The 25252-nt window shown below is 53.9% G+C and overlaps 1 protein-coding gene across 3 annotated transcripts; it reads right to left on the bottom strand.

Annotated features, from left to right (window-relative positions):
* Nucleotides 1-178: 178 nt before the first annotated feature.
* Nucleotides 179-24502, bottom strand: itprid2 (ITPR interacting domain containing 2). Of its 3 annotated transcripts, none has more exons than XM_047046099.1 (18): nucleotides 24145-24502; nucleotides 17800-18310; nucleotides 16457-16499; nucleotides 14303-14355; nucleotides 13503-13556; nucleotides 12198-12240; nucleotides 11950-12048; nucleotides 11518-11726; nucleotides 8610-9304; nucleotides 7609-7663; nucleotides 6872-6960; nucleotides 5043-6623; nucleotides 4307-4530; nucleotides 3762-3906; nucleotides 3576-3641; nucleotides 3057-3422; nucleotides 2759-2887; nucleotides 179-2510 (listed from the first exon to the last, which is right to left on the bottom strand). In XM_047046099.1, exons 2-17 carry the CDS (start codon nucleotides 18233-18235, stop codon nucleotides 2780-2782), a joined length of 4266 nt encoding a protein of 1421 aa, XP_046902055.1. In that variant the 5' UTR covers nucleotides 18236-18310; nucleotides 24145-24502; the 3' UTR covers nucleotides 179-2510; nucleotides 2759-2779. The 3 variants fall into 3 exon arrangements, with proteins under 3 accessions (XP_046902055.1, XP_046902054.1, XP_046902053.1); XM_047046098.1 differs by having other exon boundaries at nucleotides 7603-7663; nucleotides 14303-14352; nucleotides 24145-24498; XM_047046097.1 differs by having other exon boundaries at nucleotides 7603-7663; nucleotides 24145-24498.
* Between the last annotated feature and the right edge of the window lie 750 nt (nucleotides 24503-25252).

The raw sequence follows: 25252 nt of genomic DNA on the forward strand, positions 1-25252 counted from the left end.
ACTGTAGCGCTCCTGTCCAATCCCCTCACCCCGTAAACACTCTCGCCAACCTCCTACAGAACAATGCCATTTCGCATTTATTTGAATAATTTGACGTCGCGTGACGCTTCACATTGATTCCTGATTACACAAAGCCACAGAAGGCCAAAGAGAAAAAGACACACAGGAAGCCTGGAAGTATAGTGAAAATAAATTACATCTTTATTATCGTCTTGAAATAATCCCTCACGCATCCCAGCAACAGTGGACACAGGTAAACAACAACAACAACAGCAGGTCGAAGCGCTCTAGGATTCAAAAGACACTCCTCAGGTTCATTCAGAATCACATATACAGCAGGACAACATGTTCTAACACTTGACACGCTCTGCGACTGAATCTCCCACTGGTGTCACACACGCACAGCATCCCAGAGAAGGACCCATGCCAGGTACAAGTCACCCTACAGTACGTCTCTCCCACATCTCTCTCTCGTCAATACATGGTCCTAGCATCAAATACACTTCTAAACAACACATGTGGTGGTTTTAACAGTTAGGAATGGATTTTGAAGTGTGTAATGTTAGGCTTTTTAGTAGTTTTGTTCACAGAAGTAGGGTTCTTAAAGACAGGCAGACAGACAGTCAAGGCCTAGAGTGAATGCATAGAGTAAATGTAAAGAGTGGTTTGATCATCACAGTGTAAGCATTCACTGAAGTCAAGTCCACAATCAAATGTATTGCACGGATACTTCCCCTAAGAGGGTGTGGTTACAACAGACTCCTCCCACCCGTGCCTCACCATCACCGTGGCTACATACGGTACCCTTCCAATGACCTGTGTAGACATACAGATAGACCAACATCACCTACTGTAACAAGCCCAAGACACCTCCTACACTGGCACAGTCACACAGCACAGCACAGCACAGACACTCTCTCTCTCTCTCTCTCTCTCTCTCTCTCTCTCTTAATTCAGAGCCACTTGCAGCTCTGTCTCTCCTCACATACACTCTAAAAGACTGTGACAGGAAGTGGAGAGGAGCCAATCCCCAGCAGCTTAGTGAGAAGGCCTGGCTGGTGCATGTCGAGGCCTGGCTGGTGCATGTCGAGGCCTGGCTGGTGCATGTCGAGGCCTGGCTGGTGCATGTTGAGGCCTGGCTGGTGCAGGTTGAGGCCTGGCTGGTGCATGTTGAGGCCTGGCTGGTGCAGGTTGAGGCCTGGCTGGTGCATGTTGAGGCCTGGCTGGTGCATGTTGAGGCCTGGCTGGTGCATGTTCAGGCCTGGCTGGTGCATGTTCAGGCCTGGCTGGTGCAGGTTGAGGCCTGGCTGGTGCAGGTTGAGGCCTGGCTGGTGCATGTTGAGGCCTGGCTGGTGCATGTTGAGGCCTGGCTGGTGCAGGTTGAGGCCTGGCTGGTGCATGTTGAGGCCTGGCTGGTGCATGTTCAGGCCTGGCTGGTGCATGTTGAGGCCTGGCTGGTGCATGTTCAGGCCTGGCTGGTGCAGGTTGAGGCCTGGCTGGTGCATGTTGAGGCCTGGCTGGTGCATGTTGAGGCGTGTCATGGTGTTGATATCCACAGTCGGAGTTAAGGCATCGGCATGTTTAAGGCGTGTTCGTGATCACGGTTGTAGACGATGTAGACAGTGGCCCACATCCTGACATAAAGTATTATAGAAAACAGGGTCTGCATCACCAGTGTTCAGACTCCTACAGTGTTCAGTAAGGGGGGGGCTCCTGCAGTGTTCAGTAAGGGGGGGGGCTCCTGCAGTGTTCAGTATGGGGGGGGCTCCTACAGTGTTCAGTATGGGGCTCCTACAGTGTTCAGTAAGGGGGGGGCTCCTGCAGTGTTCAGTAAGGGGGGGGGGGCTCCTACAGTGTTCAGTATGGGGGGGCTCCTACAGTGTTCAGTATGGGGGGGGGCTCCTACAGTGTTCAGTATGGGGGGGGCTCCTACAGTGTTCAGTATGGGGGGGCTCCTACAGTGTTCAGTATGGGGGGGCTCCTACAGTGTTCAGTATGGGGGGGGCTCCTACAGTGTTCAGTATGGGGGGGGGGCTCCTACAGTGTTCAGTATGGGGGGGGGGCTCCTACAGTGTTCAGTATGGGGGGGGGGCTCCTACAGTGTTCAGTATGGGGGGGGCTCCTACAGTGTTCAGTATGGAGGGGGCTCCTACAGTGTTCAGTATGGAGGGGGCTCCTACAGTGTTCAGTATGGGGGGGGGCTCCTACAGTGTTCAGTATGGGGGGGGCTCCTACAGTGTTCAGTATGGAGGGGGCTCCTACAGTGTTCAGTATGGGGGGGCTCCTACAGTGTTCAGTATGGGGGGGGGCTCCTACAGTGTTCAGTATGGGGGGGCTCCTACAGTGTTCAGTATGGGGGGGCTCCTACAGTGTTCAGTATGGGGGGCTCTTAGAGTGTTCAGTATGGGGGGGGCTCCTACAGTGTTCAGTATGGGGGGGCTCCTACAGTGTTCAGTATGGGGGGGGGCTCCTACAGTGTTCAGTATGGGGGGACAACTGTGCTTCTTTGCCTAAAAGAGAATGAGACAAGAAAACAAATGTTACCACCACAGCCTTAATCTACACACACCACCGCACCAACACACGCATCTATACACCATCTCATCGTCATAGGGATGGGTATAGCCCAGTGGCAGAGTATTTGCCTGTAGAACTAGAGGTTCCAGGTTTCCCCAATGTACATCTCTGTGGATTAAAGCATCTGCCAAACGAATATCTTCAGCAAACACCACATTACCCGAAATAGACCAAAAATCACCTTTCCCGGCTGTCGCCACAGTTACAGGGGGCACTCTCTGGTTGCCACTGGAGATCGTCGTGGCGACACAGCAGAGAGGAGCTCGTGGAGTATCTCTTGGCGGATCTCATCAGCAAGGCTGTCTCTGATCTGGAACACACACACACCACGTCAGAATACAGCCCTCGAAACACACACAACACACTACAACGCAACCCTGTAAAACCGCAAACACAAACAGTTCTTGCGTGTCTGCCGTCTACAGCCAAAACCACACAGCTCGACTGTTCATACATTCTTTTCCTCGTCCGTATCGTACCTCCTTCATTAGCTGCTGTAGTTGAGGGTTTTCTTGCCTTCCCTCCTCATTCTTCTTCTCTCCACCCGGTCTGTCCCCTCCTTCCCCTGGGCCAGGCTCCTCCTCCCCCAGGCGTGTGTGTGTGTCTTGGGCCACCCGAGGGGTGTGTGCGTTGGGGCGCGAAGGCGTGGCAGGCGTGATGGTCACAGAAGCTCTGTACAGCCCCGCCTTCCGCGATTGGCCGGGCTCGGGAGTGAGGGCGGAGCCTCGGAGGGGGCTGGCCGACCTGGAGGAGCGGCCCGAGCTGGGCGTGGCCCCTCGGCTGGCCCCGCCCTCGTAGCCCAGCTCTGTCTGCAGGTACAGCTGTTCCCGCAGCAGGTCAGACATCTGGGGAGGCGAAACGAGCACACCCTCGACCGGTCACAGGACATACAAGTACTTTTTGTGTGCGTGTGTTTACTGTGTGCGTGTGTTTACTGTGTGTATTTGGTTACTGTGTGTGTTTGTTTACTATGTGTGTGTGTGTTTGTTTGTACTCACTGGCTCCATGGCCCTCAGAGCTGAGTGGTTCGACAGGGTGTCCACGCTGTGACCTCTCTGGACTCTCTACAGGGATGTCAAGAGAAACAGTGACTTCCTGTTCCCGGTGTGTACGTGTGGCTCAGTGTGCATGCTCGCTCGTGCGGGTGAATGATGTGAATGTTGCACGCAGTGGCGGCCACTGACCAGCGGGTGGCGGTAGAGGTTGGAGAGCTGGTTGGAGCGCGTCTGCTCGTTCAGGGCGAGGAGGCGTTCCTCCAGCTGCAGCTCCAGTTCCTGCAGCTCCCGTCGGACTGCAGAGCGCAGACGCTCCAGCTGCTCCGCCTCCTGCCTGCAGCGCCACACACACACACACCGACACACACAGACACACACAGACACACACAGACACACACACGCACACACAGGAGGTTTACATGTGTCCGTTTAGCAGACGTACAAAATATCCGTGTCGTGCAGCAGATAAATCAAGGAGTGGTTGTAAAGTCCAGTCGAGGAAAGAATGGAACGACTTTATTCTTCACACAGGTGGAAATGTTCGTTTGCTAGACGCTTACACTAGTATGTGTATGTGTTTGTGTGATGATGATGTGTGTGTGTACAGTATTTGTAATATTCATAGTACTACGCGACTTTTAGGGTTTTTAGGGGTCAAAGTGATGGTTAAGATGACGCCTGAACAGAAATATCCCCTCAACTTCCCCACAACACAGCTGGCCAGCGTGTCCTACCTCTCGTGCTGGTCCAGGTGAGGATAGACCAGGGCCTGCTGTCGGATGAGGCCCAGCTCCAGGTCCATCATCTGGGTCCTGAACACGTTCAGCGTCTTCCTCTTGCCCTGGAGCTCCAGCAGGGAGGCCTGGTGCAGGTCGAGGCCCAAGCTGCCCTGGGCCAGGCCGGGGCTGTGAGCCGGGTACACCTCGGACGACGTGTCGGAGCGGAGCTCTGCCGAAGTCTGCCACCATCAGAGACACACGGGCTTAGATATCCTGTCCTCACACGTCACACACCGAGAGCCATGTGGACTTATGCTCCTTCACACACACACACCTACAGGCAGGTCTGGACCGGGGCTTCAGAACGCAGACCGGCCCACGACCGTGTATTATTATTATTTGCATAATGCCGCGGCCGTCCCTCGACTCTCCCGACGGCCAGTCCGACCCTGCCTACAGGGACAAACACGGACAGAAGCCCATGCCTACAGACACACACACAGACCCAAACACACACACACACCTAGAGACACACAGACAGGGGCACAGATACACACACAGACCCAAACCCAGAGGCAAACGCACACACACACACGTACACACACCTAGAGACACACAGACAGGGGCACAGACCCACACACACACACCTAGAGACACAACCATAGGGGACAGACCCAGACAGACACACACAGACACGTACACCGACACACACCTACAGACACGCACACTTTCAGTCGTGCAGTCGACTGACCTGCGCCAGGCTGTGGACCGTGCCTCTGATGTCATGGAGCACTCTCCGCAGCTGCATCTCAGTGGAGGAAGGGCCAGGGGGAGGAGCCTGGAAGGGGGAGGGGCCAGGGGGAGGAGCCTGGAAGGGGGAGGGGCCCGCAGACAAGGAGGAGGGGTAAGAGAAGTGCGAAGGGGCAAACGGCTGGCCTCTGTAGAGGCTGAAGTAGGGGCCAGCAAAGTGGGGGGCGGGCAGGGAGTAGGCCATGTCGAGGCTGTGGCCGTAGGGGTTAGCGGGGTAGCCGTGGTAGGGCGGGTCGTAGGGGGAGCCAGGAGGAGGGGTGGGGTAGGGGGGGTAGTAAGAGCCTGGGGGGGGTTGGGAGCTGTAAGGGAAGCCATGGAGGTGGCTGGGAGGCGGGTGGTGGGGGCTGGGAGCTGGAGGGTAGGGGCCGGACGCCTGTTGACGGTGCAGGTTGGAGGCACTGCCATACGGGAGGCTGGGAGAGGGGTAGAGGCTGGGCGGGTGGGTGTACTGAGCGAGGCTGGGGCCCGGGTGGGGGAGATGGCCTGGGTGGCTGTACGGGGGGTGGGGGTCGAGGTGAGCGTGGGTGGGGTGGGGTCGGGGGTAGGGCTGGGACAGGTTGGGCACACTCCATGTGCTCCAGGAGTGGGCGTGGTCTCCAAGGGGTTGGACGAACCAATCGGGAGGCGGGCTGGAGCTGTGCAGGGATTGGGTGGAGCGGGTCAAGTGGTTGGGGAGAGGCCGGGGGTAGGGAACCGCGGGGGACTGGTCAACTTCTGCAGGGGCGGGGTTTATCACCAGGGTGGAGCGACAACGAGACTGGTCATCGTCCTTCCTCTCCTCCTCCTCATCCTCCTGGTTATAGTGGTAGGAGTAGGCAGGGGGGGTGCAGCATGTGAGAGCGCCCCTCCCCAACTGGATCTTGACCGAGGACACCACCTTGGAGGGCTGGAGCAGGGAGGTGGGGAGGGAGCTGGACCTCTGCATGGGAGCTCTGAAGAGGCCTCGGCCCCGGCCCCGCAGCAGGTCCCTGGGCTGCAGCTCCACCCGTCTCCCCTGTCCCTCGGCCTCCTCCCACGCGGAGCAGGCCCGCTGCTGGGCCCGGAGCAGCGCCATGTGGACCCTGCTCTCGGAGCCCAGCCTGCTCCTGTCTTCTACCTCCTCCACCTCCTCCACCTCCTGCCCTGCCTCTTCCGGAACCGGATGTGGAGCCGAGGGAGGTCCAGGTGCTGGCTGGGCCTGGGGCTGGGCCTGGGGCTGGGCCTGGGCCTGGGGCTGGGCCTGGGGCTGGAGGTCGGGTGCGTGCGGGGGCTGCGGATGGAGGTCAGGGGCTGGAGCCGGTTCCTCTTCAGGGCCGGACTGCTGCTCCTGGTCGGTTCCTCTGGCAGGACGTTTGGGGATCTGGTGGACGGTGTACTGGGGAATCTCTTCCTGGTCGACATGCGGTCCAGCCTCGGACTCCTCCCCTTCGCTGCCGTGCAGCCTATCGAAGGCAGGGTGGTCCTGGGCCAGGGGCGTGGTCACTTCGCCAGCGTGTGACGTCACCGTGGTCTCGCTGTCGCAGCTGTCGGTGCTCTCCTGCACCTGGAGACAACCAATCAGACGCTCAGGAAATCAGCGTTACCTTCTTACCGTTAGCAGTAACCAAACACACGCTTTGATGCACGGCATCAGGCACAGCATCAACCAATCACACACTCCAGTATTGAGCACCTGGAAGCAAGTTTGTTCCTCTTGAAGGGACCAACAAATCAACGTGCTATTAGGGTTATTTAGTGATTTCATTGACACCGTTTTTGCCACACAAACACGTCACGCACATACACACACACCTTCAGGTAGCACGCAGTGCTGTCTGTGGAGGGGTCCTCAGCAAATCCACTACTGTCTGAGTGCTGGCTGGCTGTTCTCAGGAACTGGTCTGCAAGAGAGGAAGCAAGAGGTGGAGGGAGATCGTGAGACAGATCGTGAGAGCACAAAACATCTTATTGAGAAAGTGCATCACTTGAAACAGCAGTGAGAACAACGTGTTGATCTGTACCCTCCTCCAGCCCATAGAGGGCAGACTGGGACATGTAATAGCTGTTCTTGACCGAGTTCGATAACTCCCACAGGAACATGTCTCTGGGGAAGATTATTAGACTAATCGACTCGCAGACATGCCCGGTTTAGCCAGGCGTCACTGAAAGTTATACAAGGCTTGAGCTAATATAGCTTTATAAGCTCTGGGTCAATTCTGGTCGGGTGTAATGTCATGTCATGGTCTTGTAACTGGCCACAGTCGTGCTTTTGTTGCTGGATATCAAAGTTAATGTCAGGCCATGCGTTTCTCTGACTGAATTACAGGAATAATATGAATCTTGTGTTGGCATTGTGACCCGGGTTATAAAACATTAGTTCGATTAGTATTCTCAAAACAAATATGTCAGGTTAAGTATTGATTTATATCAGTAATGTTGGTATTTCATGTGTATGCATATATGTTATATTGATTCTTTTTGCAGAGGGTTTTATGCAAAGCGAGTTACAAATATTGCATGTTGCGTGTCTCATGTCGACTCACCGCTACCTGCCCTGGAGGTGCTGCGCGTTCCGGGAAGGGCCTCGTCCTCATTACTCTGAACCTGAGGAGAGGAGAGGAGGGGAGAGAGGAGAGGGGAGGGGAGGGAACGGGGAGAGGATAGGAGGGGACGGGGAGAGAGGAGAGGAGGAGAGAGAAGGGGAGAGGAGAGGAGGGGGAGAGGATAGAAGGGGAGGGGACGGGGAAAGGATAGGAGGGGACGGGGAGAGAGGAGGTGAGGGGGAAAGGAGGGGGGAGAGAGGTGAGGAGAGGATGGGAGGGGAAGGGGGAGAAGAGAGGAGAGGAGGGGAGAGAGGTGAGGAAAGGAGAGGGGAGGAGAGGGGGAGAGGAGGTGAGGAGAAGAGGAGGGAGAGGAGAGAGGTGAGGAAAGGTGAGGAGAGGGGTGAGGAGAGGAGAGAAGAGGTGAGGAGAGGAGGAGTGGGGAGAGGAGGAGAGGAGGAGGAGGAGAGGAGAAGAGGGGAGAGAGGAGATATATGCTCAGTGAGAACAGTATGAATCAGGATTCAGCCTAGCATATAGTGACCCAGTTAATACAGCTCTTCCCATCCTCTTATCTTTCCTTCCTATCCTTCTACCTCCCCCCCTCCCTCCCTCCCCCCCCCCCCCCCCCCCCCCCACACACACACAAACACACACACTACTCCCCACTGCCCCATCCCATCCTCAGATCTCTTATTTTAACTTCAAGGCTTTGACCTCAGCCTCTTCGCCTCCCTGGCCTCTTAGCCTCCACAGCGCCCAGCCTCTGCCAGCCTCCTCGTTCAAGCTTCAGTGACATGGGACCCACGCCAGCGTGAGAACCAAGAACTCAAAGATGGCCGATCTAAACAGAGCGCAGCAATTCTGCTCGGCTGAGCCCTGTCGAGACTTGACCTCTTGTAACCCCTCTTCCTCTATATAAAACAGACCTCAACCCCCTCTCCACACACACACACGCACGCACACACACACACACACACAGATAAACACCCATTCCTCAACAATCTCACCTCTTCCATCTCAAAGGAGTCCTTAGTTTGAGTGCGGAGGTGAGCAATGTGCGGGTTCGGCAGCAGACCAGGGCGTGGGTGGAGCAGTTTGTCCGTGGTTAAAGTCTTCACCTTGTCCTGTTGCCTCTCCTGGTCGGCCTCACTAGACTGCCTCAGATCTGCCTCCTCCGGTGCCAAAAGAACAGGCTGGTCCTCACCCTCCAAATCTCCACCTCCCCCTGGCTCGTCCCCGGTCGGGGCAGGTGTGCGTGAGAGCGCGTGTGCGTTGCTCGGCGACGGTTCCAAGCTGACGCCGTTGCTTTCCTCGGTAACGGTAGCCAGGGAGGGAGAGTCCTTTTTCCGGAAGGTCTTCTGCTTGTGCTCCCCCCGCTGGTCGGCCTCTGTACTGCAGCCGTCAGCCGAGCCGGGGCCGGGGAGGGGTTCTGGGGGGCCTGGGGAGGGGGGCTGCAGGGCAGGGGGGCCGGGGGTGCAGGGGGTGCCGTCTGTGGTCTGGGAGGAAGACAGCACGTTGGGCTTACTGAGGCTCTTCTTCAGCAGCTTGGCCACATTGAGGGCCGAGTTGCTCTTCTTCAGGGGCGCGGGGAGCTCGCCGTCGCGCCCGCCGATCTTCTGGACGGGCTGTCCCGACACCTGGGAGTACAGCGTGAAGAACTCGTTGGCCACGGTGGTCAGAACCTCGATCTGCCGAAACCGACCTGAGGAGAGGAGGAGGAGGAGAGGTCCAAATCAAACAGGACAAACGGCCACGCCTCGATCCAGTGATGTTACGTCTCCCGGGAGCTGTTTGGTATGTGAGCCCAGCCTCCCTGACTGCTGATACTGCCTCGCCTGATCCGGAAACCCTGCTTCAGGATGATAAGTGATACAGCTGACGGTGTAAATGCGTGTTCCTCAGCTATCTCTCCTGTCCAAGTGACCGACTGGACAAGGAGCGTTACACACAGTGACTCATGCTTGGGGTCTCCATCTGCGTGTGTGTGTGTGTAAGTGTGTGTGTCCTGCCCAGTCTTCCTGTCTCATGCTGACTAAGCAACACAGGAGCGCACAGCAGAGAAGCGACAAACTAAAACAGGAAGTAAAGCAAAGAGTGCCCCCCCCCCCCCCCCCCCCGACTTAACAACACTTACATAAGCTATATCAACATCACAGGCCGAGAGCGCAGGAGCATTGTCGAATCTCCGGATGGGTTCCGGAGAGTTCTAGAACACCCACGGAGCAGCACGGAGGCTCCGACAACAGTGTTTTCGAGACCCAACAAACCCAGATGACCCCAGAGCAGGCCAGACCAATCAAACCCAGACCACCCCAGAGCAGGCCAGACCCATCGAAACCAGGTCACAGAGATCTGGTTCATATACAATAGCGACACGATCACAGTGGAGCGGATTCGAGTTAGCCTTCCCAGGCAGAAGCGCAATGAGGCGCTAAACTCAGACACATTCACTTCAAAAAACGTCGATAGACTTGTGACAGAACTTTGAGAAACAGAACTGGCTCTGAGGAAGGCGCACTAGGCCAGTTAGAATGCCAAAAGAAACGAGGAACCTGTGAACCATGAACAAATGTAGCCTGTTCTTTTTCTCAGAGTCGCTCGATGTCGTTTTTTGAAAGCATGCGTCGTCTCTCTGTCTCACGCTTTCCGAGTCCTGTCGCTTCCTCTACCACTGTGATCGTGTGTGTGCGGGTGGGTGAGTGTGGGTGTTGTTTGTGCGGCTGTTTTTGTTTGTGTCCCCGTCGGCCAGTGTATTATGCAAAATGTGGGACACCGCAAAGGCAAGTTGGACAGGCTAACTGCGCCCGTGCCCATGCCCCCCACACACACACACACACACAGGCCATGGCAATGTGACTGGAGAGCCAAGTACCCCCTTTTTGCCCGACTGAAACAAAGACCCCCTTGTACTACCACTCCCCCTCATGCTCCCCCCCTCCTCCTCCCCCCTCCCCCCCCCCCTCACCTCGCACCCCAGCCCCCCTCCCCACACTCTCTGCCCTCGCACTCTCTCCCCTTTCTCCCATCCCCTTTGTCTCCCCCTTTTCCTCACCCCTTCTCTTCGACTTCCCCCCCCTCACCTGTCACCTGTAACTGCCCCCCCCTCCCTCTGTGTGGTCCTCTCCTAACTCCCCCCCCCCCCCCCCCCCCCCCACGACACCACCCCCCCCGACCCGTTGGCAAGAACAGCTAAACCTGCCACAGAGCCACAAATCACCCACAATGCAGCAGGGCTGTGGGAACCGAACCGGGGTGACTGGCAGTGCACTGAAGATTACCACGACGACGGCGAAAACAACAGTGCCCCCCCCCCCCCCCCCCCCCCCCGACACTGACCCTGTTCTGTGACTCTGTTCTTCATGTCCTGTCCTCCAGTCACCACTGTCGAAGGAATTAAGGTTGTAAACCTTTATTCTGTTATTATTCTGTTTCGTCCTGTGTAAAAGAATCAGCATTCCTTGTCCACAGGGAGACAAGTCCCCGAATGAACTAGGTAACTCTAGGCTCACGTAAACATACAAGACCCTTATCTTGTCACATAGTGGGGGTCAGTAGGGTCGATGTTGTAAACGTTCACTCAGGGACGCACGCGCACACACACACACACACACACAAGGGAGCCAGCCAAGGACAGAAGAGCCATGTGACAGATGCATGTCTGTGTATGAACCAATGACTGTTGAGAGCGGTGTCGTTTAAATGGTCAGCATGGGCACAAGCGCCCACGTTGTACGGCGCTTTGACTTGGCTCCTTGTGAGCATGCTGCGAGTAATACGCTCGGAGAGAGGGAAGGAGGGGGAGAGAGAGAGAGAGAGAGAGAGAGAGCAAGAGAGAGAGAGGCGAGCGAGAGAGAGAGAGAGAGAGAGAGAGAGCGCGGCGGCTAGCGCGGGCGGCGGGCGGGCGGCGCTGCGTACTTGTGAGGGCGTAGTTGGGGCTCTCCAGCTCCATGCGCTGCAGCTGGGCTCCCAGGTACACCTTGATGTCGATGCCGCGGGCGCCTGACGTGTTGCCGAAGAAACGCGACGGCACCTTGGTGGAGATGTCGGGTTCCTCCCTGCCGAAGCCCAGGTTGTACAGGACCTCCTCCGGGTCCTCCTCGTACAGCTCCAACAGCTCTGAAACACTGGGGGCACGCACACACACACCCCGACGGATGAGCACAGACACGAATAATTGTTAGTGGATCAACTGGTAAATCACGTATCACTCTGCAGTTACCAAAGAGCAACAACATGGTGTGGTAGTGATGTGTTGCTTGCATGTGCATGAGTGTGTGAGTGTATGTGAGCGTGTGTGTGAAGGGGAGTGTGTGTGTGTGTGTGTGTGTGTGTGTGTGTGAAGCCTACCTGGAGACGGTGGTGCTGCTCTTTCCTGAGCCTGTGGAGTTCATACTAGTGCCCTTCTGTCTGAACTGGCTTCTCTTCTCCCGCGCAGGCAGACCATAGCTGCACACACACACACACTCCCGTTAGAACAAGGCAGGGGGAGGAGGCATTACAAAATACTGACCAGGAGCACAGGGGTATGTGTATGTGTGTGTGTGTCTGTGAGCGGGTGTGTGTGTGAGGGGGGGTGTGTGAGGGGTGTAACTTACCAGGGTGTCTCAGCTTTGGCACTGCTGGGCAGAAGGTGGTTGGCTATGAGAGAGAGAGAGAGAGAGAGAGAGAGAGAGAGAGAGAGAGAGAGAGAGAGAGTGTGAGAGAGAGAGAGAGAGAGAGAGAGAGAGAGAGAGAGAGAGTGTGAGAGAGAGAGAGAGAGACATAGAGAGAGAGAGAGAGAGAGAGAGAGAGAGAGAGAGAGAGAGAGATAGAGAGAGAGAGAGAGAGAGAGACATAGAGAGAGAGAGAGAGAGAGAGAGAGAGAGAGAGAGAGAGAGAGAGAGGGGAGGGCGGGGGGGGGGGGGAGGAAGAAAGAGAAGGAGAGGAGAGTTGAATACAGAGATTTAGACATGCTGGACTGCTCTCTTGTGTTGATGGAGCCTTGAACCCATCCCGACCCCGGTGGTCGCTAAGGTTACGGCCCTGGAGAGATGCCTGTGCTGCCGCAAACACCACAGAGTCACGGGTCATTATGGTCTGACATGGGCCAGTGTGTTTATCTGACAGATGCCTGTAGTCTTTCTCCAACTCTCTCACTCCACAGAAAAACCGACAGGTGTCAAATCTTTTTCCACAACACTCGTCGGAATTCACAGGAGTCGACAGGAAGGGTGCACAAGCCTGTTGTGACCTGTTCAGCTGTGTGTCTCTCTTTCACACACACACGCACACATGCGTGTGTGCGCTACCGGTACATGTGACCCCATGTAGAGACTGGCGTCAGGCAGACTGTGGTCCATTAAGCGGCATTCTGCTGTTCTGCAGCTGCGGAGAATGAGGTCTATTCAGCCGAGTCACAGTTCAGAGACACACACACACACACAGTCAGTCACGTGTGAGGCCCAGCCGCGCAGGGGCCCGTGCCGGGCTGCTGTCGACGTGTCCGGGAGCCGAGGCATCGAGGGAGGGACGCGGCTGAAGGTGTCCTGTCACTCACGGTCTTGAATTATTTACCTCCTTTTCAGGCCCAACCAGACTTCCTGTGTTACTCTGACCCCCTGGCCCTGCCCCTCCCTCCTGCACACACACACACACACACACACAGAACCACCATCCTCTAGGCCTCAAAAAGACTCGTAAACACCCACCAGCTCTTGCAAAAACACACTCCACCCACCCTTAAGTCAGATAGAGCACAGGATAATGATAGATAGCATGTCTGTCTTTCACAACCTTTGCATGTGGGTGGGGTGTATGCTAAAGTGTTTCAGTGTATAAGTGTGTGTTTATAAGTGTTTGTGTGTGTGTGTGTGTGTGTGTGTGTGTGTATATAGAAGTAAGTGTGTGTGTGTGTGACTCACCCTCAGCCCCCAGGGACAGGTCATCCTCAAAGCTGCAGCCGTTTCTCAGTCCTCCTGTAAAACACACACCACAAATGCTCTTCTCTTCTTTGACTCCCAACTCCCATTAAAAGCACACACACACACACACATTAACCCTTTATCCGCCTTCTGGGAAACACAGCCTAAACAATGTTAACTTTGAACTCATCCCGTAAAGTGCATTGACCCGGGCTGACGCCCCTGACGCCCCTAAAGCACTCATGACTGTCTTGATGAACTGTCTCCTTGAGGCCCCGGAGCATTCTTTAAACCCCTCAGATCCCCAGGTGCGCTCTCTGACAAGGAAGCAACCCTGCCGTACAAGCCTAAACATCCTGTCTGCGTGGACAAAACGACCAATAGCAGGTCCTAGGGCACGTCACATCCACACCTCACTCCAACGTATCCATCCACTACCGCTTGATAGCGGCGCTAACTCGGGTCTGTCTAGACTCCTAGCGACAGTACACCCTCCCTCAGCTAGCTAATGCTCCCCGGACAGAGTCGCTCGTCACATTAGAGCCTGCACGAGGAGCATTCGTCGGACCTGTTAATGAGGAGAGCGGAGCGCGCTCTGACAGGGAGGATGTAAGCACAAACGCGCAGACCCAAACATTGTCTTCTCTGCCTAAAACGCTCGCTCTCTCTCAGCTGTGTCTGCTCCGAAGTGCACTGAGCTATGTGCGGCGTGAACCGTCACCATACATACGCATCTTATGTACACAGTACAGCCACACACACACACACAGAATATGACATGCAGAAGCAACGTTTCTCACCTTTAGACGGAGAAGAGCTCTGGTCGTCCAGGGACGCTCCCAGTGGCGTCCTGCTGACACACAGAACACACACCGTCACACACACACACCGTCACACACACACCGTCACACACACACACACACACCGTCACACACACACAGTCAGACACACACCGTCTCACACGCCGTCACACACACATCGACACACACCGTCATACCCAACGTTACATACAGTTTCACTCGACGCACACACACCATACCACACGCGCGCGCACACACTCTCTCGTACTTACATTGCCTCCTGTGTCTCCTACCACAGTCTGAAGACACACACCTGTCCTTTCTCACTTGCTTGACACCGTTTTCGAGTGGTCTGACCAGTGTGAGAATTGCCCAGCACTTAACAAGCCAGCAAGTTTAATAATAACCTTCCTACACAACCTGTTACACAACAGTCAACAAACCAGCCAGTCAAGGTGATAATAGCTTTTTCCTGCTGGTCATTTCTCTGCTAAGGGGTCAAACTCCATCTCTGTCCTCCTCTATGCACCAGCAGTGACCCTAGCCCAGGCAGTTCTGTGGATGGTAAGCTAGGCCAAACGTTACAGTCTGCCTTTCCAGTAGGGTTCGGTAAGCGCCAGCTGTTGAGATAGCCAGCGAGCTCATGACCCACATGTCCTGTTTGCTTTCTCCGTGGCTGCCTCTCTCCCTCCCTCTTCTCTCGCGCACTCACTCAGTCTCTCCCTCTTTCACTTTCTCCTCTCTCTGTTCATCCAACCCCTCCAGCGTCACCTCCCTCTCTCCCTCCCTCTCTCTCCCCCCCCCTCTCTCTCTCTCCCTCCCTCCCTCTGTCTTTCTGTCCCTCTCTCTCCCTCTCCCTCTCCCTCTCCCTCTCCCTCTCCCTCTCCCTCTCCCTCTCCCTCTCCCTCTCCCTCTCCCTCTCCCTCTCCCTCTCCCTCTCCCTCTCCCTCTCCCACCCTCTGTCTTTATCTCCCTCTCCCTCTCTCTCCCTCTCCCTCTCCCTCTGTCTTTCTCTCCCTCTCTCTCCCACCCTCTGTCTTTATCTCCCTCTCTCCCCCTCTCCCTCTCCCTCTCCCTCCCCCTCTCCCCCCCTCTGTCTTTCTCTCCCTCTCTCTCCCACCCTCTGTCTTTATCTCCCTCTCTCCCTCTCCCTCTCCCTCCCCCTCTCCCCCCCTCTGTCTTTCTCTCCCTCTCTCTCCCACACTCTGTCTTTATCTCCCTCTCCCTCTCCCTCTCCCTCTCCCTCTCCCTCTCCCTCTCCCTCTCCCTCTCCCTCTCCCTCTCCCTCCATCTCTCTCCCTCTCCCTCTCTCCCTCTCTCTCCCACCCTCTGTCTTTATCTCCCTCTCTCTCTCCCTCTCCCTCCACATTTGCTGACGCACATGCATGTTAGCTTTAAGCAAATAACACCTACAAAATGATCATAGATATCTGGTCTTTGGTATTTTACTTGTTTGCACAAGTGCCTGGAACTCATTGTGTACGTGTGTGTATATATATGTGGGTGTGTGTGTATATGTATGTATGTGTGTGGGCATATATGTGAGTGTGTATGTAAGAGTGTGTATGTATGTATATATATAAATGTGTATGTGTGCGAGTGCGAGTGTGTGTGTGTGTGTGTGTGGGAGGTGGTTTAATCATATTGTCACAGCTCCTCTGGTGCTTAGGTGCTTAAGTGGCACAAAGAGTCTGAGGTGCTTGTTTTTCCCTGACTGAAGAATGCATGAATATATGCGAGGCCTCCATCTCTGGCTCTGGCTCCCCTGCCCTGCCCTGCCCGTCCCCCTCATCCCCCCCCCCTCCCCTCCACCCCGGTTTTACGAGCGCGACAACATTTTACTGAACAAACAGGTGGTTTCGCAGTTTCATCGTGTTGTTCAGGTTTGTCCTGTAAACCGGTTCATCCCACGCCTGGACAGGTGACAACTCCTTCAACAATGAAGAAGATCTGTCTCTGATCTATCTCTGATCTGTCTCTGATCTCCTCAAGAGCACAGAGAGAACCCAGGAGCACAGAGAACACGAAACACAGAGAACACAAAACACAGAGAACATAGAACCCAGAGGAACCTGAACACAGAGGACCCGGGTCAAACAGGGGCTTCTCTGCATGGAGTCAGAACGGGAGCAAGGCTGCGAAGCCAACACGTACCTACAGTCCTTCAGCCAGCAGGCTATCTTGTTAGGAATGCGTCCTGGATGAGGACAGAGAGGGAGAGAAGGAGAGAGAGAAAGCGTGGGGGGGGGAGAGTGGGAGAACAAGGAGGAAAACGTCAACGAGTAAACACATCTGTTTCAGAGGACAATGTTTGAAGGACTCCTGGAAATGGAACGGACGAAATGGAACCGATGATGGGTGTTCGAAACAGGGATGTCCCCGTCTCCCGTAGCGCGCATATGCAAATACAGTCATCCCACGCACCGAGGCACAAGCGGAAGGTTTCGACGCGGCTGTGGTCATGTTCGAGTCTCCGTGCTGTTTTAGGCTATTCCGGATGTGTTGTCTTTTTATAGTCTACGGGGCGACTCAGTTCAGCCTGTAACCTACGACCATGCTTATGTTGCTACCAGACGCGGTGCCTTTGAGGAGACACTTGTCGTGTTGTGTAGGACAGCGGTCCCCTACCTTTATTGCGCCACGGACCGGTTTCATGGAAGACATACTTTCACGGACCGGCAGGGACGGACTGGGAGGAAAGATAGGCCATGGACTTTGATCCAAACTGGTCCACCAGAACCGGCCCCCGCCACCACGGCTGCCCTGCTAATGCATGCACATTCTGGGTTTGATGTGACCTTAGATTGCGACTTTCACATGTAATGCGAGCGCGCGAGAATTTTTTTTGTTGCTAATTTGGGCTAAAAATAGTTTTGGGAGCTTTATGTAAAATAAACAGCCGTTTTTCAATTGGTAAAACCTTGACTAATGAATGTGATGTATTTTTGTCTCTTAATCTTGCAGCTGCATCTTCACGTTTCTTAGCCTGGTTTTCCATCGTTATAGTGTTACTAGCTAGTCTAGCTTCAATTTGTCAGTCCCACTTTAGTGTGTAAACGAGACGGCAGTGGAAAATCCCGTTTCACAAAGGATGTTGGAAATGGAAGCAGGGTTTTCAGTGCTTTTGTGGGGATATCAGGATATTCAGCAATCAGCCTTCATCCAAAACACCGGCAGAGTTGTTGTCTCAAACAGGCTTCATTGAGTGGTAACTATCACTTGTCATGTTTCAAGAGGAAGAGATGCGCATAAAAGTTACCGCTCAATGAAGCCCACGAACTTGCTAAACTTTGTTTATGGCTCAGAGGAAAAGGCACCCAGAGAAGGAGAGAATTCTCTCCAGTTAATCCGGTAATATTTTTATTACCGGATTAATAAAACGTCTTTCAGACTCTGATAATCAATTAAAAGGAAATAATGTTCTTGTTTTTTCTGTGCGGCCCGGTACCAAATGACCAAATGTGGCTGGGGAACGCTGGTTTAGGACACACATGTACCTGTGTCGTCTGCGGGAGCAGGTTTCTCCCCACTGACAGCCGGCGGAGGAGCGGACGGAGAGGGCAGAGGAGGAGGAGGAAGAGGAGGAGGAGGAAGGCTGCTTTCCGGCTCGCCATCCTGGGACTCGGACTCCTGCCAGGAACCCCTGCTCTGGGCCCAGGCTTTCCTCTTCAGACAGGCCACTCTCCAGGGGTGCTGCGCTCGACAGGGGGCCTGGGACGCCTCCTCCTGGCCTGCTGTCTCAACCCGGGCCCCAGGCTCCATCCCCGGCCCTCCCTGGTCCATATCCAGACCCAGACCTCCAGGCTCTTTCCCCGGTCCTCCCTGGTCCACGGCCTGGCTCCCAGATTCTAGAGCCAGCCGTCCCGGGTCCAGACCCGGTCCTGCGGGTTCAGTAGGCACGGTTCTGCTTGCTGCTGTCTCGCTCTGCTCCATGGTCCGACCCAGTCCAAGCACCAGTACTGCTCCTCCTCGTATGTGGTCAGGCGGCTACAGCCGGGGGAGGGACACCTGCAGGGGGGATAGAGGGAGGGAGGAAGAGAGGAGTTTACACATCATCACCTCTGCTCGGGCTCTCTCGCTCTCTCTATCTTTATAATTCATGACCAGTTTCACCACCCCGGCTCGCACGTTCCGAAATTCCCAAACACGGGCGCCCCAAAGGAATCGTCGGCGAGCGCTCGCTGCGCAACGTCACAGCCTAACCCACCAGGCTTCGCCCCCGACGCCAGGTCACACTGAGCGGCACGGCAGACGCGAGTATTCACGCGGCCCCTCAGATCTGACCGAGGTTACAAAACTCCACACAACAAGAGAAGGATCTTAGGGCCACAGTCTGAACGCCTCAGCAGCTGTCATAGGTTAGTCATCCAGGAGGAGGGGAGGAGGGAGGAATTGAGATCTTTTTTTTTTTTTTAAAGGACAGAGGGATGGAAGAGTGGGAGGACTGATGTTAGGATGGAGGGAGGGAAGGAGGGATGGAGGGATGGAGGACTGGAGAGGTCTGACAGCTAGAACAGGAAATGTGTGTTTAGTGGGAAGATTAGGAGCTGGTAGAGAGTCATTTCCTGTTTGGCCTCGGAGCAGCTGGAGTGAGGGATGGAGAGAGGGATGGAGAGAAAGGGAAGGACCCAGGGGAGCAGCGAGGAGGGGCCGTCTATTCTTAGCACAGTCCCGACTAGATCGACAGGAATGAACACAAGAGCTCCCTTCTCTTTCCACCAAACAATAACAACAACAGGCCAGCGGCTGCAGTACGGCCGCGGCAGACAGAAATAGAGCGTTTTAAACATGACACAAACACTAGGGGTTACGACTGACCCCTGGCCCTCGCACGCAGTCAGATGTTCATAGAGCTCGGTCTTTGACAACCTTTCTCTGCTCACTGTCCGAAAGTTGTCAGTCAAGGTGATTCTTGTCTAGTCTCCCCTCCCATTCTTTCTCCCCTCACCTCATCTTATATCACCCCCCCGACCCCCCTCCCCTCATCTGCCATGTCCCATCCCCTCCCTCCTCCGGTCCCCCTCCCTCTGTTGCGAGGGCGCGTCCCTTAACCTCCTCGGTTCTGGCCTTCAGCTCTTCTGAATAAACCAAGCTAGCATCTCAGCTCCTCTTCACAGTCTCCTGGGACCAGACAGGCTGGAAAGAGGAAGTCTATTTTCAGAGGACACTGTATTTTTAGACCATGGCCCAATCGGCACCCAACCCCCCCCCCCCCCCTGTGTTCTGTTCTTTTCCACAGAAAAAGAGAGAAGGATGTTCCAGTTCTCATTATCCAAATACACCCCCCCAGCCCAGTTCCTCAGCCCCACACAGCGAGCCTGCCCTCAGTCTAAAAGGCGTCACGTAGTAACCGCTCGAAACCCAAACCCGAACCTTCCGCGTCAGTGCAGCACGAGAGACTGCCCCTGAAGCTGCCTCGGAAGCATGGAAAAAAATGATGAGTAGGGATGACAATGTGTTGACGGGACACCAGACTGCTGTGACAGGGCCACGAGTCCCTCCGTTTCAGAGAAACCCTCCGAGCGCAAAGGCAATACAAAGAACCACCACCCACACACACGTACACACACGTCCGACAAGCACATTCACTCGCTTTCTCAAGCACACATTCAATCAGTAGCTCACGAATACGATGCACGTGCACAGTCCAGAGGACTTCATGTCTGTTGGACGACAAAGCATCAAGCCAAGATTGGGAGAGGGGGAGAGAGTACATTTTCAGTTATGCATTTAGCAGACGCTTTTATCCAAAGAGACTTCCAAGAGAGAGTTTTACAAAAGAGCATAAGTCACTGATCATAACAAAGAGGTAGCCCCAAACATTAAGGTTAGCCAAAACATGAAGCATACATTGTGAAACCAAATAAGTCCCAAAGGGAGGAACCATAAGAGCATGTAGTTAAACAAGTTACAATTAAACAGCAAGAACCTCAAAAGTGCAAGAGTGTACCTGTGGAAAAAGCAAGCAACAATAATATATTTCACAGCAAGTACAATAATTTCAAGACAGTTACAACAAACCAACAAGTCTCTCAATAAAAGTCATTGTGATCCTGGGGGAAACTAACATCTGGTCCAGCACAGTAGTTTAGTGGGAAACAGGGAGTAAGGTAACAAGAAGTACACCTGTGTCGGATCGAAACGCCGGCTTGATTTTTGTCCTACGCAAAAAGGTATCCTGGCCTACCTCCCTGGCCAGACGGGGCTGCTACAACCAACACTGCTGTTTCGGAGGGAGTACAACGCATCACTGGACCACTGGAGCCAGCGGACGAGTTATTTCGGGCTACACTGCAGACATGCTACTGTATTACAGCTAGTACCGCATTAGATTAGCTCGGCGACAACAATGACCCGTTTCCCCAGCCGACTATCGCTCTGAAGCCCTTCAGACTAACCTTTCCCCCTCTGACATCATCGCACACATACAAAGCCACACAAAGGCACACAGATACACACACACACACACACTGTGCCACCGACTCAGTCTACACGACGCACTGCTTGATATTTTCGTATTGTCTGGGCATGGTACATGGTAAACCCGAGTAGGGCAAAGGAAGGCTGAGGTCGTCAGAGCAGGGCGGAATATGGTAGAGTAGGACAAAGTAGGGCAGAGCAGACTAGGGCAGAACAGGGCAAGGCAGGGCAGAGCATGGCACAGCACATCACAACAGCTCCCGCTGTTCTGGAAGCCATCCTTCTGTTCTAAAGCACAGCGTGTGCTGGTCGTGTCTGACGAGCCAGCAACTTGCACCCTGGATTCTCGACGTTGTGTTCTCTGGTCCATTGTGTGTGTGTGTGTGTGCTAGAGTTGGACAGTATGTGAGTGTGTGTGTGTGTTTTGGGATGGTACACGTGCAAGGACAAACAGAGTGTACCAGCCAGCGCTGTGGGCAGCAGTGGAACATGCTACATGGAGAACAGAAGAGCCAAGTTGCCGGTCTGTGTCGAACCAACCACTCCTTCACATAATCTGGGTTACCCTGCCTCACTGCCCTAATACAGCTCTCCCGGCCTCCTACCCCACTGTACAGCCACTCGGATTCCTTCCCACCCTTCCCTGCCCTGCTCAGCCCCCTCCCCCCTCCTCCTCCTCATCCGTACATAGACAGGAAACACGGGCGAGGGTGCACACATCTCACTGCACAGACACACTGTGTACCGAGGAACCAACATGTTCATAACACTGGTTAATCATTAGCGTTGCCCTGGATCCCTCTGAAGCCTGGGAAACAAACATATGGCTGAGGCCGGAGGTTATAGGCGGGGGCTAGACTGGAGGCTGTGGCTGGAGGTTAGAGGCAGGGGCTAGACCGGAGGCTGAGGCTGGGGCTAGACTGGAGGCTGTGGCTGGAGGTTAGAGGCAGGGGCTAGACCGGAGGCTGAGGCTGGAGGTTAGAGGCAGGGGCTAGACTGGAGGCTGTGGCTGGAGGTTAAAGGCAGGGGCTAGACTGGAGGCTGAAGCTGGAGGTTAGAGGCAGGGGGTAGACTGAAGGCTGAGGCTGGGACCAGGATTGAGGCTGAGGCTGAGGGGGTTAGAGTCTGAGTCCAAGGCTAGGACCAGGACAGGTACAGTTCTACAGCAGCTGGAACTGAAGTTAAGTCTGAGGTAGAGGCCAGCTGTCAGACAGACAAGCACTAAGTATCCAGCATCTAGCTGGCTGTCATGTTAATTAGCTATGATGGGAGGCTAGCAACCGAGCAACTGTCTGTGCTTCATTTCCTGTCCTGAACCCCTAGTCCTGCAATGTTCCCCGAGAACAACACACACCCCTCAAGCAGTGCAGGAGTACGTGACTAGCCAGGCCTGCGTGTGTGTGTGTGTGTGTGTGTGTGTGTAAGTGGAGCTGTATCTGTGGGGTGTGAGAAGGATCTTTACAGGGTCAGTTTGAATCCTTCGAGCACATAGCAGCACCAGATTCCCATCCTCCCCTCCCCACATCTCTCTGCGCAGAAATATCTCCGCTTGAGGCCAAGATAAATCGCCCAGTCAGCCAGCGCAGTGCAGTATCCTGCATGATGGGAGTTGATAGGGCAGCATTAACCAGACCAGAGCTGAGGGCGCCAGAGGAATGAGCTGCATGGAAACTTCTAGGCTCTTAAACGTGGGGTCTTTGCTTCAGGTGTATGACTCATCCAGCCAAGCCTCCCCACTGCAATGACAGCAGCGAGGCCTGACATGCAAGACACTCCACATGTCATTCAACACACACACACACTCTCTCTCTCTCTTTCTCTCCCTCCCTCTATCTCGCCCCCCCTCTCTCTCCCCCCTCCCCCCCCCTCTCTCTCTCTCTCTCCCCCCCCCCTCTCTCTCTCTCTTCCCCATTCTCTCTCTCTCCCCCACTCTCTCTCTCTCTCTCTCTCTCCCTCTCTCTCCCCCCTATCTCTCTCTCCCCCCCCCCCCCTCTCTCTCTCTCTCTCCCCCCCTCTCTCTCTCTCCCTCCCTCCTCTCTCTCTCTCCCCCCTATCTCTCTCTCTCTCCCTCTCTCTCCCCCCCCTCTCTCTCTCTTTCTCTCTCTCCCCCCCCTCCTCTCTGTCTCTCTCTCTCTCTCCCCCACTCTCTCGCTCTCTCTCTCTCTCCCACTCTCTCGCTCTCTCTCTCCCCCCCCCTCTCCCTCTCTCTCCCCCCCCTCCTCTCTCTCTCTCCCCCCTCTCTCCCCCCCCCCTCTCTGTCTCTCTCTCCCCCCCCTCTCTCTCTCCCCCCCCCCCCTCTCTCTCTCTCTCTGTCTCACTCCTCTGTCTCTCTCTCCCCCCCTCTCTCTCTCCCCCCCCCCCTCTCTCTCTCTCTCCCCCACTCTCTCTCTCCCCCACTCTCTCTCTCTCCCCCCCCTCTCTCTCTCTCTCCCTCCCCCCCTCCCTCTCTCTCTATCTCTCCCCCACTCTCTCTCTCTCTCCCCCCCCCTCTCTCTCACACACGCAAGCTTTTTGCATCCTGGGAGGGGAGGAATGTAGACAGGGATCAGGTGAGAGTTAGTGGATCCACCTGTGTTAGCTCTGCAAACACTTAGTGTTTAAGGTGTGGTTCTCTCTCTCTGTCAGACCTGCACACACACGCACGCGTGTGCACACACACACTGCTGGAAAACTGAACTCAGCTAACAAACGTTGAGACATTAAAGATGACAAGCGACTTACCGAGGGGAAGTATGTCTTTTGGACATAAGAGAGAAAGAGAAAGTCAATCACAACAGAATTAGTGTGTGTGTGTGTTTGCGTCTAAAGCTGATACCATACCAGTAAATACCAAGATATTGTTGGCAACCCCTCTAAAGCTTGAGTTAGGTTTCAGCTGTAACCAGCGACACATTTAGGAAACAGGTTATATTTCCACACACAGCCTTACATTGATCTCCACAAGAGGTCTGTCTCATTTTGATAGACTGATGAGTAACTTTTAGCTTCTGTCTGTCGGCACAAGCACATACACGTTCATTCGCTGGTCTGGGATGTAATTTCACCTCAATGTCTTTTTAGTAGGATATTGCAAACGTGTTTTTGGTCCTTCTAGTCTGAATCTTAAATATCGTTAGCTGTGACATATTTCAAAGAACAGCAAACAGTTGTTTGAACTGGTTGTGCAGAATGCAAACGAATCGACAGAATAAGGTTTGCTTTGAGGAATGTGCTAGACAGTGTTTCAGTCACACTTTCGCAAACTCGGCGGTTGACCGCATCGTTAGAGCTGTCAAAATTCCCCAAGTTGACGCAAGATGAGAAAACTTCTTAGAACTTTGGAAGCCCGTCGGACGAGATGCGACACACGTTTATCAACAAGTGAACTATAATACGCTGTGACCGACGTCTCAAACAATAACATACAAAACATGAATACATACCATTAGATTGCGATGTCCAGAAAGGAAACAGAAAAAGTGAATCGCTACTCCGTGAAATCTGTCAAACTTTAGTTCACTTCTCTAAAACGCTGAAGTCTTCCGCTTCCGGATGGAGTCAAAAACCACAACAAGGGGCGAGTCTTCAGCGCTCCAGAGGTGACGTTTCCCACATGGGTCTTCTGTAGCCTGATGGAAATACCAGTGCATTACAGGGTCTTCAAGGATAGAAGGCCAAAGTCTAAAACTTTGCCTACTACTGTATTTCGATCAGCCGATAACCAATGGAGCCCTGTATGTCTTTGATGAAACCGAATGACTTTATGCTGTTTTGTTACAAGATAACTAGATAACTTGACTCGGTGGAACAATTAGAAGTAAAAGGTTAGGCCTATGTAAAGTGTAATTGCTGCTCAATTTCGTCATCGTTGGGTATCAGAAGATTGTTCAGTGTGTTACCTGGCAAATTCATTGAGTTAGGTGGTGTCCTACCACGCATAATGCTTATGCTCATAAAGGCTATGCAATAATTCATGTTGACCAGTAAACGGCGCCGTTGTATGTTCAATCCCGTTCCACGCTCTGGAGCATCATACCCCGCTGAAAAAAATGAATTTTCCAGTCCTCAGAGAGGCTATGAACACAAACTTCTAAATCTTTCCAAAGGGGAAATTTTATAGTATTGTATCTCACTGATTTCGTTCCGCTTCAATGTTTCTAAACACATCAACCTATGGATTAACTTTCATAGAAAAAAAAAACGTGAAAACAATCGAGAAATTCTTGAATGTCAAATGTATTTTTCTTAAAGACAAAAAAACGGAATCACGAATGTGTTCTACTTATTTTTTGTGTCTGTATGTTTGTAACTTAACATTGTGAAGAGCAAGAGGAATACTTCAGGACAATAGTGCCCAAGCCAGTTGTGCAATTTTAATTACGCTGGTGATTGTGAAATTGTGTGACTCCAAATTGGCTCTGTTGATTCCATCTATCATTATAAAATCTCTCCCTTTAATTTAGAATCGCTAAATAGCTCCAATATATCTATAGCCCAACTACCCGGTGGCCGTACGTTTAAACTTAACGTCGACATAACAATAACTAAGCC

Source organism: Hypomesus transpacificus, chromosome 23, assembly GCF_021917145.1.
Source record: "Hypomesus transpacificus isolate Combined female chromosome 23, fHypTra1, whole genome shotgun sequence".
NCBI lineage: Eukaryota > Metazoa > Chordata > Actinopteri > Osmeriformes > Osmeridae > Hypomesus > Hypomesus transpacificus.